Raw genomic sequence first — 18,606 nt, 5'->3', positions numbered from 1 at the left:
ACACAAAGCAGTGATGTGATGGCCTGGAGATGTGGCTGGTGTCAGAGGCCAAGACCTCTAGGCAGGTTTAAGACTTGCAGTTCACCTGAAGATGAATTACATTACCCACCCATGCTCCAAGTCTGTTAAAAGTTAGTCAAATTTCTTCTTTAGAATAATTTAAGGAGGACAGCTGTTAGTTCTATATAACATAAACAGATTGGTTTCCTATAACATGAAAGGATAGCACAAGACTATTTGTAAAGAGGGCAGAACTTAATGTACACATTAACAGATTTAACACTCATCAGTAACTCTTGCTGCACAGGTATGAAAATACACACCTGGATGTCTGTAAAAGAACTCTAGGAAATTCACATAACTATTTACTATGACAAAGACTTGATTGTTTAGCACACAGAAGAGTACTAGGGATCATGTACTAGAAAAATCATCCACCAGGAATAATTATTTCCACATAATCAACAGGCATTTGAGCTGTGCCTACTACCATGTGTACAAACAGTTCAGCTGAACTGTGACTTCTGTGCCCAGACAACCTAACATGCACTGAGATCTCCTACTTAATGCCTGCTGTGATATTATCCCTAGTTCTGCCCTTGCCCTTTTGCCTTCTTTTATTCATTTTACAGCTTTTAAAGTGATAATCTGCTAAGAACATTCCTGAAAGACACATTTAAAAGCATCTAAAGAGTTGCTTCATAAAGCAAGCCTACTGTTGAAAAGTCCTGAGCGGCTTCAATTCAACTCTCAACAAAAGGGTTAGAGAAAAAATGTGGACTAAGATATATTTAAATACAGACTGCAGGGACTTTGGCTTTATCTGAATTCTGCAATACAGATTGCTGAGGACAGTAACTCTTTAAAATTCTCTTGACAAAACATAAAATACTCAGTATCTTATTGAAGCATTTCCAGATCTCTATGATCCTGACAGAGATTCTCAAAGAAAAGGTACAAAGAGAAGAGTTTCTCATGTTTAAGAGATTATTGCAATTACCACAAAAAGGTAAGGATTCTGACCACAAAATATTCCAGTCTGAACCTAGACAGAAAAGGTACTTGGCTAGTTGGGGGATTTCAAAACATAAACTTACATGATTAAGGTAATAAGTATTTATTTATAGTCAAAAAATTTTATCCAGTGATATAAAGCTTTACCCAGTAACATTGTATACTCTTCACTGTAGGTAAACAGATAAAAAAAAGCAACTAACAAAGCCTTTAGAAATATAGTTAAATTTTATTTTTGTTTGCAGTGAAAATTAAAATAGATTTCTTATAATTCCCTTCACTATTTCAGCTCTTGGATCAGCTGGTGCTCATCAGGGCCCACCTCTTCTTCTTCATTCAAGTCTTCTTTTGTTTCTGCATCTGTCACCTCGGGGTGACTGCAGGCAGCATCCCTAGCAGAAAGCTTTTTCATTTTGATGTTTGGCAGTTTCCTCAGATCACCATCCCATTCTCTTAAAGAGAAAAAACAGGTAATGAAAACCAGTTGCCAACAGAAAGGAAGGAATGGCAGAGTTAATTCACATTTCCTCAGAAGATGCTAACTCAAGTGAGGCTGCTTTTCTAAGTTATCTTCTGTCCCCCTGTGGTATGAATGAGCAACAAAGATTTCACCTGATTTTGTACACTACAGAAGCTGTCATTTCTCTATGAAGAAATAAGTACTTTCAGATGTGATATTCTGAAACAAAAATATATGATTCACTTTATTCCCAAAGATTAACTCTACCCTCAGTCACTTTTGGCCACCTGCTTTTAGGCTTGTCTCATTCAATTTTTAGTCTGGTAAGCAACAGAAAAACAGGTCAGAAGAGTTTCTTCATCTGGAGGCTTGATTTGCATATGTGACATCACATGTACATAAGTCCCTGGTGATTTATGGTAAATGTTAACTTGTTGTATAACTGACTTCAAGAGAACACAAAAGGTTAGTAACATTAAATCATATGGTGAGTGTATTATTGCAAAAGGCTGCATGAAGGAGAATGGGTTGTTTTAAATATAAGTCAAACCCAGTACTCACTTAATAGAATGCTTTCTTGATTATACTAAGTGCACTTCATGGATAATTTTTCTCAAGGGCAAAGACAGTATTTGCCAATTATAAGATACATTTTTCCTTTACTAAGGCAATACAACAATACTTCTATCTGATGTCCCTGTTTAAGAAGTCAATTGCATATTTATAAATACAGCAGTTTCTCTTTGGAACTTCTGGCTTTATTCCAACATCCTGTAAATATGACTTCTAGCTACATAACATCTCTGCGAGTCAGTGATATAGCATTCCTTGCAACATAAGCATTCCTAAGTTGGTTTTTTTTTTTTTTCTTCCTTTAAAGTATTTCACCTGATAGAGCTGTCAGCAAAAATGCTCGCTCCATCTACTATCAGGACATACCAACATGCTGGCCCAGATGAGCCAGCAGCAAGTTTCACAGCTCCCAGATCTTTTAACTGGATGCAAGTTGTAAATTCATTTAAGATTTTCAACTAGTATATACACACATACCAACACTACTGTGAACAGCTGAAGTCAGAATTTTTGGTCAAATATTATCTGAGTCAATATTATTATTAAGTATTGGTCAAGTTATTATTAATTTTTGGTCAAATATTATCTGAGTCAAATAATATTGAGAAAAAAAGTTACTTAAGTTCCAGAAATGGCATTCTAACTGTCAAATCTAAATCTTCCAATGTTCTAATTAATAACTGGCACAGGTGGTCAGCTTGTAACAACTAAGAAATGCCAAAATAGCAGTACCATACCTACTCTGCTCTTTCAAATGACAAATTCCTTGGCAGTTTTGCCTAAGTTCCTTTTTTTATGAAAAAAGACTTACAACAGGTGAACTTCAGAAACACTATTTTGCATAAACAGATTATTAGTAATAATAAAAAACCTACCTGAAAAATTTAAGATGCTTTCTGTTCATAATGTCTGGGATTTCTAATGGGAAAGAAATTAAATTCTGTTAGATGTGTTACATTATTCAAGTGAGTCTCATTTCAAAAGGAGAAATGTGAGCTAAATGGCCTCTAACCAAAATGGCTACATACCTCCTTTCCATTGCAACCAAACTGTTCTAAAAGAAACCTGCCATACATATATACAAATAATAAAATAAATAAAAATAATAATACAAATAACTAAAGCAATAATACATATCTGTATTACCTTTGCTAGTAAAAAGGAAGGCAAATATTTTGTATTGGGACCTGTGGAACAGACCATTTTGCTTTCTTCCTTCTGGAGTAGCTAAAATCTTCCTACTAAAGTGTAATTTATAAATTTAGGCAGATTTTTACATAGGATGCCAAAGCTCTTTTGCCTCCCTTCTCTGTCCTTCTTTTCTTGGTCAGTCCTGCAGTGTTACAAGCAGCCTGTGTTTAACATCACCACTAATTTATGGAGATTGATACCTTAGGAGCCTTGACATCTTCCCACAGTATAAGACAGTATTGTCCTTGAGCAAATAGTTTTACTTTTGTTCATCGATCAATTTCCTCAAGTTTTAGTGTAATAAATAAAATCATGCTATCAATGCAGGACTATGGATGATTTTGCTACTACAAAACATGGGATGATGATACCTGTGCCGTTTATCTTTGTGGCCAGTCCTTACTATGCAGAAAACTACTCCTTCCTTTCATACTTGGTCATGAAGTTACCAACTGAAGAACAATAATATATGTGAAATGTTTTGATAACAATTACAGTGATTTCTGCAGACTGTTCCTCAGTAAACAGATGAGGTGATACTGCTCACAGCTGAGCAAGCAAACACAAAGAAACATTTACCTAGTGCTTTTTTGAACTGCAGTCATGGCAGCACAGTGGCAAATGCTGGAACATCCCAGCTCCCACAAGGGAAAGAAGTTCTTCCCTTCTCCCAGGTATTTTACAAGGGGCAATCAGTGCTACTCCATTTGCCCCTAGTAGTGCATGTAGTGATGTAAACAGTGAGTTTGGCAGAAGTGGCACCATGCTGAGATTTGTATTCTTTCCTTTGATAAAAGCACTGATTCAACATACAGTTCAGGGTTCTTGTCAGACAAACCAGGACTACATGACAAGACTTTTCCAATTAAGTCCTTTCATTTGTTTTCCTTTTTTTTGGAAAACATATAATAGGTTTAAGTTATGCAGACCTTTTCCAAAGAGAATATTCTAACAGTCTTATGTAGCCTATCATTCAGGGCTCACCAACATCATGAGAAAGCAGGCACTCAGAGGAAATTCTGTGACAAACCAAGATTTGGCACTGAATTCATCTTTGTTGCTTTGGCAGTGGCAAAATTTTTAAGCTACAGTTACATGTGTGTTTACAATATGTTACACAATAAAAACTACTGAGTTGCAAGATTAAGAATAGTGCTGCATGTAGAAATAAATTATATACTGCACAGTAACTGATTTTCTAAATTATGCTGTATTAGTAACACTTGTCTAACTCAGCTGCATCTCCTTAGCATGCACCAATGTCATGGTTTTTGCTGCTGCTTTTGAACTTCTTCATTTGCTTTAAAATGTTAAGTCATAGGAGCATGTTTTTCTGAACTAAAGACAGAAAAAAATGTAAGAGAGAAATACAGAACAAGAATTAGTAGGAAAGAAATGAAGACAGTATTTTGGGGAGTAGATTATTGTCTGGCATTTCTAAGACAAAGTATTCAACAATTTATGCATTTAGCAAAACAGCAGTTTTGCAGTGAAAGATGGTAAGCAAACATTTTCTAATGTTTCTGACCCTTTCAGATAGTTTTACTTTTCTCTCTTGTGAGGATGAACAAACAAGCTGTTAAAAAGAAGGAAACTGTAGATGCTCTTTAGGCAAAAAATTATTCAATTATACAGTAATGATCACTTCGGAAAACAGCAGCTAACGAATAGTACAGAAGTTACATTAGCAGATAAATGGAAATGATACAGCCTTCATCTGAATTAAATTGATTTCCCTGTAATGTGAAGCCTGCAGAACTAATTAATAAAACTAGTGTATTTAGTTTTAAAAGCCACTTTCCCCCAAGATAAGTATTATGCATGATAGAACATGTAAGGTAATTAGAAGCAAATTATCAAAAATGGATGGTGTTCGAATGAAATAATTATGATGCTTTTCCACTGAAAGCATACTAACTCTGGGTTACAAATAAATAAATAAGTATCTAGCATTGCCTTTCAATAGCTTTGCTATAAACATGCAATACCAGATTAAACAGAAAACCCAAATACACAAAAATGAAAAGAAGAGGAAGAAAACTGCAGTAAAACTACTGTAGATGTATTTAAGGAGTAAGTGACAAGGAGGTGCTAAACCTCAACAACATCACTGATACTGTTCCCTGTATAGCTACTGTTTGTTTAAAAAAAGACTACAATTTACTATATTTCAGGATGTCTACCACTTTTGTAAACAAATTCTTACATTTTGTAAAGGGTTAGTTTTTCATTTACATATATCCTTGACAGGACAAGAGGAAATGCCCTCAGGCTACACCCAGGGAAGGTTCATGTTGGATGTTAGGACAGATGTTTTTTCACTTAAAGGATGGTTAAGCATTGGAATGAGCTGCCCAAGGAAGTGATGGAGGAATCAGCAGCCTGGGAAGTGTTCAAGAAATGACTGGATGTGGCACTTAGTGCTATGGTCTAGTTGACATGGTAGTGTTTGGTCAAAGGTTGGATTTAATGATCTTGGAAGTCTCTTCCAACTTAATTGATTCTATGATATAAACAGACTGCATCAAAGTTTAGTAGACTTCCCTAAATGAAAAGAATACATACTATGCAGTCTCTTCATAGCAAACGCACATGCATACAAGAAATAACCGAGTTCAAGAACGGGGGGGGGGGAAAACCCAACAAATCTAAGTCAGTTATAATAGCTCCACTCACTAAAGCTTCTAGGATTAATAATGAGCTAGAGGCATAAAAGCACTGTTTCCAGCTGATTTCCATTTACGCCCAATCTCTAATTACAGTATTTAGTTGCTATAGTACTTAGCAGCAACTATTTTCTCTGAATGAACACTGTCCTAGACAGAGAGCAAAACCTGCAACAGCTGTGATAACAAATAATGAATGATTTTAAAGTGTATTTAATATGTGAAGTTGCACTGTGCTCTGTGAATGCTTTACTTACTAATTCTATAATAACCTCAAATTTTGCCTACAATATTTCTAGCTTATTCATGATTTTTATGTTGTGCTTGTGTATTTGACATCTTTTTCTCTAGCCTTACTGCCTTTTTCTGTCAGCTTTCCACTAAGCACTGAGGACAAAAAGAACTAAAATTTAAAAGCAAAAAAACAAAAAGAACACATTCTACAATTAAGCTGTTTGATGACAATCACAGAATCTATTTTCCTATTACTTTTTCCCTCTCCTTCTAAGACATCAAAGATGATGCATGTGGTCATACAGATATTCTTAAATTCCTCTGCCTCTGCACTGGCAAAATTTTAAAGTCATTAATTTTCTTGATTTGTACAATACATATCACATATCGCACACATGGGTGTGCTGATTTTGGCCAGGGTAGAGTTAATTTTCTTCACAGTAGTTAGCACAGGGCTGCATTTTAGATTAGCTGGAAATGGTGTTGATGAAAACAGGATGTTTTCATTATTCCTGAGCTGGGCTTGCACAGGTAAGACTCTTTCTGCTCCTCAGCCCAGCCCACCAGTGAGGAGGCTGAGGGTGCACAAGGAGCTGGGAGGGAACACAGCTGGGACAGCTGACCAGGGAATATGACACACAACCCAAACCTTGCTGTGCTTTGAACCCTAACTACAGGATAATGTAGATTTTTCATGTTTTCCACAACATATTTTACTATTAGAAGGATCAATTATGTCTGGATAATAATTTAGCATTAAAGCCAAGTTTACCACTCAGCTTCAACCTGTACATTATTGGTTAAAGCAAAATACAAACACTGCTTGACTATCCCCAAACAACTCTTTTCTTCTTGCACTTTCATGATCCCTTTTTCTTTCTTATTTCACCAAACTATTGCTGCTTCACTTCAGCCTAGTTCCAGCCATCAAATGAAGGTCAAACCAGTTGCTGTACAGAATTCAAGGCAGGTGCATTAAAAGCTCACTTTAGTTTGAAAAATAGGTTATATATGCCTGGACTGAAAAGACAGTACCAACAAATATGCAGAAAGGAAGGCAAAAGTAGAATATATGAGTCAGATCTCCACCATCTTTTTTTCTCCTTTTCTTTACCGTGGCCCTCCTCCCAAATAACTCTGTAAGGCACAAGCACCTAGCACTTAGGAATTTCTTTGAAGAGAAAAATAAGGACAATGCCTAGAAAGTTTGCTTAGATTCTGGCCTTGTGAGCAGGTGTGAGGACTGAATTCTTTCTGATACTTGTACGTACCTATTCCATAGCCCTCATAGAGCTGTCTTTCACGTTCTATTGTCTGCTTGATGACAGTTTCCCGTGAACCATGCTGTCTTCCTTGTCTGCCTTTAATACTGTTTTGTAATTCAATCTGCTCCAATTCAGCATTGAATCGACACATATAACTGAAAGAAATAAAATCCATAAAAGCTAGATGCAGTCATACAAAAAAATTGCAAAACATAATTAGTCTGATAAATTATTTTACTAACTGTATTTATTTTCTAATTTATTTTATTTATTGGAGCCTCAAGGAGTAAGTAGTATGAAACCTGCATATTCAGGTGTCACAGAATAACCCAACAAGTAAATGCAACTGATTACTACTGTCCAAATCATTTCAAGTCCTCTACGCACTACAAAACTAGGGATATACTTAAATAATTAAAAAAAAAAGAAACTACAAAACAACTTATTTGAATAATTCTTGTATGACTATATACATCTCTCAATATTTGTCACTGGCAACAAAATCAACTACTTTATATTGTAATTAGCAATATATAAAAGTCCTCCTCTGAGTCATCATCACATTATTTTTAAAGACAAGTCAAGCTTTTTAATCTTGTTTTTAACACCAGTCTTACTTTTCAATTAGTTCACCAGCTTCCTTCTTTGTGTACTCGATTTTACTGGGATCAAGGTGACTTTGAAACCATTGCAGTTTCTCTCCTACAAGAATAAACTGAATATTAATGGTTACACCACCACTGTAGCATCAACACATATTAAAGTTTCTCAAAGTTTTTAAAGCCCCCCCACCCCCGCCATTTTTCAAGATTTTGAATGATATCAGAGACTCTGATACTGTGGGTACCAAGTATGAAGGCAGCTGTAATAGAAACATTTCCACATCATTTCAGAATTATTTTAAACCTCCCTTATATGAAAAAAAAAAAAGTTAGACTTTGTTTTACTGGAAATTAACTAAAATATCTCTATATCAATTACTTAGGAAGGAAACTTAGAAAGGGGGAAAAAACCAAGACAGTGGCTGAGTAAGAGTTCTGGTTGTCACATCTGTTTTTAAACAGATTAAACTGAAAAGCTGCAGGATCAATCATATGGAAGAGAAAAATATTTCAAGATGTGTCTCCAAGTTTTGAATTTATTTGCTAACACAATGTGTCTTTTAAGCTACATATATCATCTTCTTCTACAAGCAATTGTAAAAAGCTTGGAGACCAAATACAATAAATTTGTGTACAGATGTACAAAACACTCCTTTGGTCTATATTGTCCTGCTGTTGTGTACATTGACTCAGCCCCAAATTCAATCCTTTATATATAAAGTGGACATGTCAGGTATTTCAGTATTTCAACCAAGTCTAATTGATGATTGCAGAATCAGATTATAGAAAAAGAAGCTCTAACTGGATGTCTAAAAAGTTGATAAAACTCAGAATCTGTACTAAGAAACTGAATACTGTACTCAGTAATAGAAGTTTCTGCTTACCGATAATACTTAAACGCAAAGCTTTGTCAGTCTTCAACCTAGCAGAGAAAAACCAGATGTGTTAGCCAGGAATGAGTACCATATAAACAATGACCTTCATTTTATTCTCAAAAAGTTGGGGCTTTTTTCAGTCACAATGAAAGTCAAGGTATAATTTCAAATAGAAATATTTGACAAATTCCAAATAATGTAAAATTTTTTCTGTTTCATCCAAAAGATCTAATTTCTGGCAAAATTACTAGCTGAAATTTGTCCAGTTTACCTATTAAGCTAAAAAGTTTCTTGGAAGAAAAAAAGATGCACTATTTTTCTCAGAGCACAACAAAAGGAATTACACCAAAGAGCTGCATTGTCACAATTTCCTTAAGTATTTCTGATATTCTTGTGGTATGTTTAATGAGTTGGCAGATTTCACTGCACTGCATTCTTGCAAATCAAGCATGCAATGTGAAAAATACCATTCTGTTACCTTAAAGCTTGTAATAATTAAAGTTTGTGCTTAGTGAACAGTAAATTAATATGTTAAGAAGCCAAAATTAACAACTTCATTAAAGAACTCCCCAGCTCTGTCTCACAGTACATTTAAGTCCACTTGAATCTCTGGCAGGATACTCAAAAGCCTTCTGTACTCTATGAGGTGTGGGTATACAGTTCTATTTGGGATTAATTTTCATCCTAATTAGGAGTTCTCAAAAAAGAGACGTTCTCTAGCAGGAACGCCTAAGCCTCATACTCTTTTGTCCTGAAGGTGTCAGATTCAATCTGCATCAAAGGATCTTGCAATGTTCTGTTGTATCCAGAAAGGAAAACAAGACATTATTGGGGTAAGTATGAAATTTTTCACTGGAAAATATATCCCAGGCATGAATATTCAGTGTATATATTCAAGGACATCTGATAAATTGACTTCTTCTTATTAAATAGAAAAATTGGTAATGGATTAAGTAAATCATAAAGGCTATAATTGACAAATAATAAATAATGCTAAAATTCATCACAGTTCAAAGCTATTGTGCTCCTTTATTAAATTCCTTTTACTCTGTAAAATTTAATGAGCATTTTAGAGGTAACTGAGAGCACATAAGTCTGTCACCTATCACAAAAACTGGAATCAAAAGATAAACCCTTACTTTTCCAGAGACAAACATACTTGCACTACTTGTCCACAAACCTACATTATTAAATAACAATTCAGGTTTTCAAGAAGTATTTCATCCTTTGAAGACTCCCTAAAAGCCATGTACTAGTAAATGCACAGCATGTATGAACTGCTAAGAATTCCACTAATGTAGTGGGATAGAATATAAGAAAATAAAGATAGTGCAGGAAGTAATCTCACCCCTAAGGAGTTGCAGCTGGGCCAATTATCAAAGATTAGGAACAGGCCTGACTTTAACAGGCCACAGCTGTAACCAATGAGAAGAAGAGCGCTATAAAAGAGTGGGGTGGCTGGGTGAGAAGGGAACTGGAGTCAGTTGGCTGCTTTGCGAAGAAGAAAGAGTCAGTGCTTGGAGGAGCAGCCCATGAGGGAAACACCAAGAAGGTATGAAACTTTTGTGATAAGGAGACAACAGTATGGAACCCTTGTGGTAAGATGACAACACGCTAATACATTAAAGAAATTTCTACTTCTATGGATACCCCAGCATGTGTAGAAGAAGCCTTCAATAAAAGCTGGGCAGGCTTATATCCTCAGAGGACTTACAGCAGGGAGCTTTGGATGCTAACAGCATCCAAGAAAAGGACACATACTTCCCTTAGTAGAACTCCACACCATCAATCCCTGCTGGGAACCCTGCAAGGCAACCCTGCCAGACGAGTCTGTCTGCAGAGCTTTGCCATGGAGAAAATAACAATAGCATCTCGGAAAGCTGCCTAAACAGGATCATTTCACACATCGACATTCTAAAACACTAGCAACTGCCATCTGCACCTGCTAAGGGCCACTAAATCATTTATCAAAGCAGCGAAGTACAGAACCACCATTTCTTCTGGATCAAAAACCTTCAGTCTCCTGGTGCACACAACTAATTTCAGTATGAGAAATAATGAATGATCGGCTCGGATGTTGGCGTATTGTACTTTTTATAAAAACCTCACCTCAGTGGCTGCTGGAAGACAATAGCATTAGCAGGGAGGCTAATCAAATCAGGTGAGTCAAAGAAACTTCCTCTCCTCTCCCTCCACACAATGAGTAATAGCTTTTGCTCAGGAAGGAGAGGTAAGGTCAGGGATGCAGTCTTGTGGCAGGCAGTTGTTTCTTGATGATTTTCTTCTTCACCCACCTTCCAGAAATCCTCTGCTTAGGCAATGATTATTAATAAGAATGATTAGTTATTTTCTTGATGTTTACTAAGTACTTTAAAACTACATTCTACATGTTCCTTTAGCAGCTCTTTATCTCAGATATTTTATTCAACTGTTCTTCTCTAAATACTAACAATGAATAAGTATTTTCCAAATGAGATTATGAACTCAGTATTTTTCCCTGATAATATCCGTAAGTGCAAATGCCATCTATGGGTCTGAAAAAAAAAGATAGGCTTTTCAGAATAAATAATTTTAAAAGCTAACAGTCTATCAGGTCCTCATAAGGAATCTGCAGGGGTATGTCACAAAGCATCACTGCCACAAGCAATGCAAGTAGAAGCACAGTGGATCAAGAGAGATTAGGAAGTTAGGGGAAAACCTCAGAAAAAGCACACACAGTGTTCTACCAGGAAACATTTTAAGATTGCTTACTCCCAAAGGGTCACTTCACGCCCCATCACTGTAAAAACTCCTTAGATGTCATATTTCAGAGCATGTCAGTATTAGACTGGCTTATCTGTAATGAAAATGCACTGACTACTAAGAAATTGATCGTGCATGCTCAATAGAAAGGGTCCATTTTGACTCAGGAGGGAAAACAACAGGAATAAAAAAAAAAAGTGCAGCTACATTAGCTTTAGCTACCAAAACCAGATATGTTTTCCTGCAACTGCAGAAATACCTGACTGCTGTTAGTACGTGACTACTACCGAAGTTTCATTAATTTCCCACTATGGTCAGGTTTCCTAAAGTGTAGAAAAGTTAGTGTTCTACTACTGCCAGTGAAGCAGCTATTGCTGTCTCATAATAACATCCATGTAATAATTTAACAGAGCAAACAAGCTGCCTAAAGGAATAAGAATTCACATGTAGATTAAGAGAGAATAAACTGGTAGTAATACACTGGAAGTTGTCGCTGCTCATTAGACCTTGAAGAGAATTCAGAGGAGATGGACGCAGGCAAGAAAAAAGTGTAATTGAAGTGAACAAGATGATTTAAGATTGTAGCCAATTTTCTAAAAGCAATTGGTTTGTCTCCTCTTATTATGGTTAAGATTAGTCTTTTGTAGTGCAGTCACAGTTTCTGGACAGTAAGCTTATAACTGCTGTCATATTTCCTTATGAATGCTTGCAGTGAAGAGTGGACAATGGAGCCCACAAAAGACTTCTGCAACTTAATGCAGAATTTCTCCCTCATTTTTCCCAATGCTGCATTTTAAATTTTCAAATTCCTTGTGGATAATGTCTACCCTTTTTTACTATCTCATTTGGGCAAAAGATACTGCAATATGCATCTCACAACTTAATGCAATTTTCCTTTCTTTATAAAATAAACAGGAACAATCACAGTAGTTATTTCCTTCCCTCCATCCTATAGGAAAGTTAATAAGCAAATAGAAGCCTAAACTGTCTCCAGACAAGCACCAAAGGGAAAAAGAACCAACAAAACCCAACCAAACCAAAACAAGCAAAACAAAATAAACAAACCACACAAACCCAAAAACATTGACTTCTATAAAAGATATTCTCACCCTCCAGTAACACACCACTCAAGGGTTTCCTACACCCTACACCTTTGTGTTAAATAGTAATTAACAGATAAAATGTATATGTTCGAAGAGATATTACTGCACAAATTTAGCCAGCCACAATTAAAGCATCTTCTGGCAAGGAAATCCACAGCTTAATAAAATAGTACAGATGACCTCTATGGACTTCCTACATTCACTGAATACTCTAATCCCGTTTTTCCATTCTGCAGAAGTCCACTACCCTGTACAGAGCAATTATCCTCTTTACTCAGACCTAGCGAGATCACATTGAGAACTCCATTTCTAGTTTTGTGTCCTATTCATACTTCAGACAACTTCTACACAATACCATGCATGGTCAAAAAAATGCCAGATTTGTAGACTGGACTAAGGAAGAAAATTCTGTAGAGATTACAAGGCAGCTTCTATTTACCACCAAATGATGTACTAACCTTCCACCAGAGAACAGGGCTGTCATTCAATAGAAGCAATTTGGAAAATTGTTTAAAGACATTTAATAGACCTGCAGAAGCAATGCAGAAGAATAAAACTGGTGTGAGCTATTTCTTTTTCCCAAGAGTGTAGGAGTGGAAAGCTTTCCTCCATTCACAGCATCAGAAATTTGTCTTGTCTTTTTCAGAGCTATGCAAAATGAATCCAAGCCTCACCATTATATTACAGAAACTGAAAGCTAAGTAATTACAACAAAAAAGTTCAACACATGTTTAATTCCCAATATTTTAAAAAAAATCCTGAGAACTTACCAAGCTGATAGTAAAAATAGAGATTCAAAAGAAATTGGAAGCCTTAATAAGTCTTTTAAAAACACTAAGGGGGAAAAAAAATCATTTTCATGTCTTTCAAATTAAATTGCTCTTCAAGCCAAGACAATACAAAAATAGAACATAGAGAATTGGAGGATGTTTTTAGTGCAACTGATTTGTAGAACACCACAACAAAAGTGATCTATCTACAAAATACAGAATGTCAGTTAACTGTTCAGGCCCCAGAAGTGTAAGATGTAAAAATCTTATTTATAAGATATAAAGATACAAAATATAAGATCATTTTGCTATCACAATATGCTGTGGATGGTCAAAACTGACACACTATTCTTGGTGGAATGGTTTTCCTATGCAAAATGAAAGGTTACATCTTTTACAATCAGCCTAGATTGAAATAGCAAGGATAGGGCTTCTTCAAACACATCAGTGACCAAAGGAAAACTAAAGCTAATGTAGGGCTCTTACTGAATTGAGGGGGACCCTGGCAACAGAGGAGACACGAGGCAGAAATACCAAATGCCTTCTTTGCACGGGCCTTGACTGCCAAGAGCAGCCCTCAGGAATCTCTGACCAGGGCTAAGGAATGTCAGAAGGGAAGACTTTCCCTTGGCCAAGGAGGATTGGGCTAGAGAACACCCAGGAAAGCTTGACATCCACAAAGCCATGGGCCCTGAGGGATGCATCCATGAGTGCCAAGGAAGCTGGCAGACACCATGGCTAAACCACTCACGATTATCTTTGAAAGGTTGTGGAGATGAGGAGAGGAGCCTGAGGACTGGAAGAAAACAAATGTCACCCTGGTCTTCCAAGATGGCAAGAAGGAGAACCCAGGGAACTACTGGCCAGTCAGCCCCACCTAAACCACTGCAAAGGCAACAGAGCACCTCATTCTGGAGGCCATCTCTATCCACATGCACAACAGGGAGGCAATCAGGAGTAGTCAGCATGGATTTACTAAAGGCAAGTCATGTTTGACCAACCTTATAGCCTTCTATGATGAAACAACAGCCTGAATGGATGAGGGGAAAGCAGTGGATATTGTCTATCTCAATTTCAGCACGGCCTTTGAACGTTTTGCTGTTGCAAGAGGAAGGAGGAAGAAAATGTAGCACTCCAAGAAGAAACATCACACTGTTGTCCCTATCAGCGTAACCACACCAGACTGTCACTAAAAGACTGAGTGTGCCATGTCACAATGAATAACTAGTAAGTATTGCTCCCTCACTAAGTTTTCTTGTGCATGTTTTTCTGTATGGTGAAGTCACGAATGCAAGCACTAAGAATCAAGTAAGATGAAGTCATCTTTTGTGACTAAGAACTGTGAGCATTTTTTATGACACAAGGTGAGAGAGCTAAGGGACAAAGTGGTCAATTTAGCAGTAGGAAAATAATCTGCAATAAAAAATTACTATCAATAATCAGAGAGCACAGAAAAAAATACAAAACAGCAGGGAAAACCTCTCTCACGTTAAGAATCTGCCCAATCAACACATGCTGCTTGTGAATTCTTGCAGCAGCCCTGCTGGAGGCTACATGACCCCACTGTGGCAGCAAAACCCCCCTTCTAGGGAAAGAACGGGGCAACTGCTATGGAAAAGGTTGTACATCAATCCCAACAATAAAACTGCACAGTCTCTGGACCAGGAGTTTCCAATTTAACAGCTTCAGACAAATGAGTATTTGGGTTCAGCTCACAAGGTCCATCCAGACACTACAATTTATACAGCATTATCTAGTTTATGTAGTGCTATATTATACTTAGACTGAAAATGCTTTAAGCTAGCTTTAGTAACTTCCTAAATAAACATATTTATGCATAACAACAAGCAAGCTTAGACAATGTAATTTAAAGGCCAGCATTCACCAGCTGTCTTTTCTCTCTGTGAGAGGGGGAGGTAAAGCTTAAAAGCATGGAACAGCACAAAACCACCAAAGAGGAGTTAACTATACAGTTTTATTCAGAAGTCTGTCTTCTGCAGGAAGGTTTCTGGGTTTTCCTTTCTATTAACTCAGCATTTTAGCAGAAGCAGCTAGACCCTAAGCAGGATCCTTACTGAACTTGAAGTAAAGCCAAACTAGGTGACTCACCTTCATGTGAAATCACCAGCATCATGCTATTCAGATTATCAAAGGCAAGAAATCTAACTTGTAAGGACAACACTCAAAGTAAAGCAGCAGAACTACATACTTGGTATAACCTGATTCAATGCATGTAAACCTGTCACTTCACATGGCCCAGCAGCAGTGGCAAGTCACAAGGCCTTTCTGTTTTCTTGTGTTTATATCAGCCTAACAGTCCATGTCCACTACCACAAATAAAAAGTATCATTTGTGATGTTATTCTTTGATCTGTACAGAGGTTTTGCAGTCAACTTACTTTTCTTTCTTTTCCTGTTTGTGTACTTCCCTTGCAAGCTGTGCAGCTTTTCTGCTGTAGGGATGGATAACTTTTTTCTCTTGCTTCCCTCCTTGAGGTTTTCTTAACTTCGGCTGAAAAGACATCAAAGATACTATGCACTAACAAGGCTGAGTAAAACATCAAAGAGGAAGTATACACCATGGTAAAGCCTGAAAAGGTCATGCACTGGTATCTAAAAAAGCCCTTGACTTTCAGTAACATGTTATCAATTTCACCCACTTAATAACAAAATTGCTTGAAGCCAGTACATGCTGTAACAAAACCACTAGAGCACAGGAAATGCTGTAAGAAATCGTACCTAGTGACTACTGTCAGAATACTTCCTTTGTAGAACTCTGCAGCTAGGAAACTAATATTAGCTGTACCTTTGCAGAAAAATGTCCCCATTCAAGCTCTTATCTGGGTTTCTGACAAGAGCCTCGTGTAATTTGTACAATGTAATAAAAGCGATTTTCTTGTTCCTCCCCAGAGATCATTGGAATGCTTCACACCAGGGAGCAGCCAGAGGCTTCCCTTCTGTACCCCTTCATACTGCACAGAGAGGGAATACAGCTCACAAATTTCCAGAGTATGGTAATACTGCTCTAAATTATGCTACTTTCAGGTAAGAAAATGTTTGAACAGAACCGAATGGCTTTATGAAATAATGTGCTAGTTAACTGCACCCCAAAGAAACACCTTAAAGCAAGGGGGCTTTCCTACATCACAATAAATGGGCATCAGTAAACGCAGACTATAGTACATCCAATTCTCTGCGATAACATCAGTGCTTAGGGCTGCGAAAAAAAAAATGTTGTGAAAGACATGGCTAAAGACACGGCTACTTCGAACACCTCGGGAATTCTCAGGGGGCGGCACCTCCCACCTGCTCCACAGGCGGACCGCGCCTCCCCCCGGCCTGCCAGGGGGGCCCAGAAGGACGCGAACCCCGCGGGAGGAAACGCAGCAGTTTCCATGTGCAGGGTCGGCTCACCGCCGGTACCGGCCCAGAAGGTCGCGAACCCCACCCCGGAGCCAATGCAGCAGTTTTTATGTGCAGGGTCGGCTCACCGCCGGTACCGGCCCACAGGGCCAGCACACCAGCGGGCTCGCCTCCCCAGGGACGCGGCGGGGCCGCTTCCGGAAGGAATGAAGGGGCCAGGAACACCGCGTCCCCAGAAGCGCAGGCTGCGGGAGCCGTACCCCAACCCCTATTCCTATCCCTGTCCCTGTTCCCGACCCTATTCCCATCCCCAGCCCGGCACACGCACCATGGCGAGCGAGCCTCCTTCCGGCGCCGCGGTGCAGCAGCCTCAGCGTTCCGGGCGGGCGCGCGGCCGGCGCGGCGGCCGTTCCGCGGCTGTTGGTAGCTGAAATTAATGGGGCTGCTGGTGCCCGTGAGGTTGAGATAAAAGAAAAAGTAGAAGTAGTGCAAGAACCTGGTGATCATTATGATGGAGAATTTCCAGAACTGGAATTCCACAACTTTGCCAATGCAAAGAAAGAGCCTTGCTGAGCTGAAGAAAATGGAACAAAGTGAGCATCCTGTGTGAGGAAACCAGGCTTTCCCTTGATAAGGGAAAGAAACAGCCTCTGGAATGTCCAAAATCAAAACTTAAAGTTAACAGAGAGTGTAACTCACAGACATCACCAAAACAGAAAAAAAGCCTCATCTCTGGCAGCAATGCTCCTGTGGCACCTCCAAGCAGATCAGCACCTACACCAGGGGCCTGTAGAAAAGCGCTTGTGACTGTTCAGCTCCAGCATGCCAGGCTCAAAGGAGACACTATCTTTAGGTCTTAGTACTTCTTGCTCTTCAGATGCTGATGAATCTTATACTATATAAAGAAGCATATTAATTTTAAAGATTGTCCTAAACAGCAAGCACACAAATATTTTACTAAAATATATATATATATATAAGGAAAGTGGGATTATCTAAAGCAAAGTCTTCATTCACCTTATATTGGAACGTTGGCTGTTTGTGCACTTGCAATAAAACTGTTTCATAGATCTACAAGAGTGCTACAGATGGCAGTGAGAGTAGCAATTTTGGATTTTAATCTAATAATTTAGGATGTAGCAGTCACAGACAGGAAACTGAGCATGGAATTTTAAATAGTCCATTCAAGTAAATAGATTTAGAGTTCTACTGTCAAACAGCACAGGAATCATAGTAGCAAACTGGGGAATAGCTCTGTTTTAATACTGTTCAAATCTGCTGAGGACCAGCAGCTCACATTTAACTGAGGGATGCCAAAGGAAGTCAGGCAATAAGGTAAAATGGCTGTGAAAATAATTTGACTATGGGGCCCACTCATGAATACAAATGGAAGATGAAAAAAGTAACTTGTAGATTCTTTCTTCATTTGGATGAACAGCTTGGAGGCTTTGGAGCATGCATGCCAGGGAATGTCAATAGGCATGGCCCTCCCATCAAAATCCCACAGAGAAACTGCTGTGGTCTCCATCTAGCTTTCATTTCACAGAGAAATGCTGGGTGGGAAGCAGATGTACAACTGGCTTCACTTCTGAGCTGCAGGACATGGCTGGGGCAGAAGTTGGAGCTGAAAGACACCCACAGTAAGTTTTTAATGGGAACTGTAAGAAAGAAACACAGACTCTGTAGACACTTAAATTTAATGGGCAGCTCTGAGGGGCCTTTCAGCTGGTCTTCTGCCACTGACTGTAA

The 18,606-nt window shown here is 38.1% G+C and overlaps 1 protein-coding gene across 1 annotated transcript; it reads right to left on the bottom strand.

Moving 5' to 3' along the window:
- Window positions 1-1,223: 1,223 nt before the first annotated feature.
- TMA16 (translation machinery associated 16 homolog) lies at window positions 1,224-17,510 on the bottom strand. The gene is made up of 7 exons (XM_054633713.2): window positions 17,186-17,510; window positions 15,894-16,006; window positions 8,890-8,927; window positions 8,021-8,105; window positions 7,410-7,558; window positions 2,923-2,965; window positions 1,224-1,466 (listed from the first exon to the last, which is right to left on the bottom strand). Exons 1-7 carry the CDS (start codon window positions 17,186-17,188, stop codon window positions 1,295-1,297), a joined length of 603 nt encoding a protein of 200 aa, XP_054489688.2. The 5' UTR covers window positions 17,189-17,510; the 3' UTR covers window positions 1,224-1,294.
- Window positions 17,511-18,606: the final 1,096 nt, after the last annotated feature.

The sequence above is a fragment of the Agelaius phoeniceus genome, chromosome 4 (assembly GCF_051311805.1).
Source record: "Agelaius phoeniceus isolate bAgePho1 chromosome 4, bAgePho1.hap1, whole genome shotgun sequence".
NCBI lineage: Eukaryota > Metazoa > Chordata > Aves > Passeriformes > Icteridae > Agelaius > Agelaius phoeniceus.
This window is presented reverse-complemented; position numbering and strand designations above follow the sequence as displayed.

Bases quoted from the DNA above. Each gene is read 5' to 3' on its own strand.
- TMA16 (XM_054633713.2), bottom strand. The intron at 8,106-8,889 runs GTAAGCAGAAAC...TTATTCTTGTAG, and splicing joins TTTGCGTTTAAGTATTATCG to GAGAGAAACTGCAATGGTTT. The intron at 1,467-2,922 runs GTAGGTTTTTTA...TTTCTCTTTAAG, and splicing joins AAGCATCTTAAATTTTTCAG to AGAATGGGATGGTGATCTGA.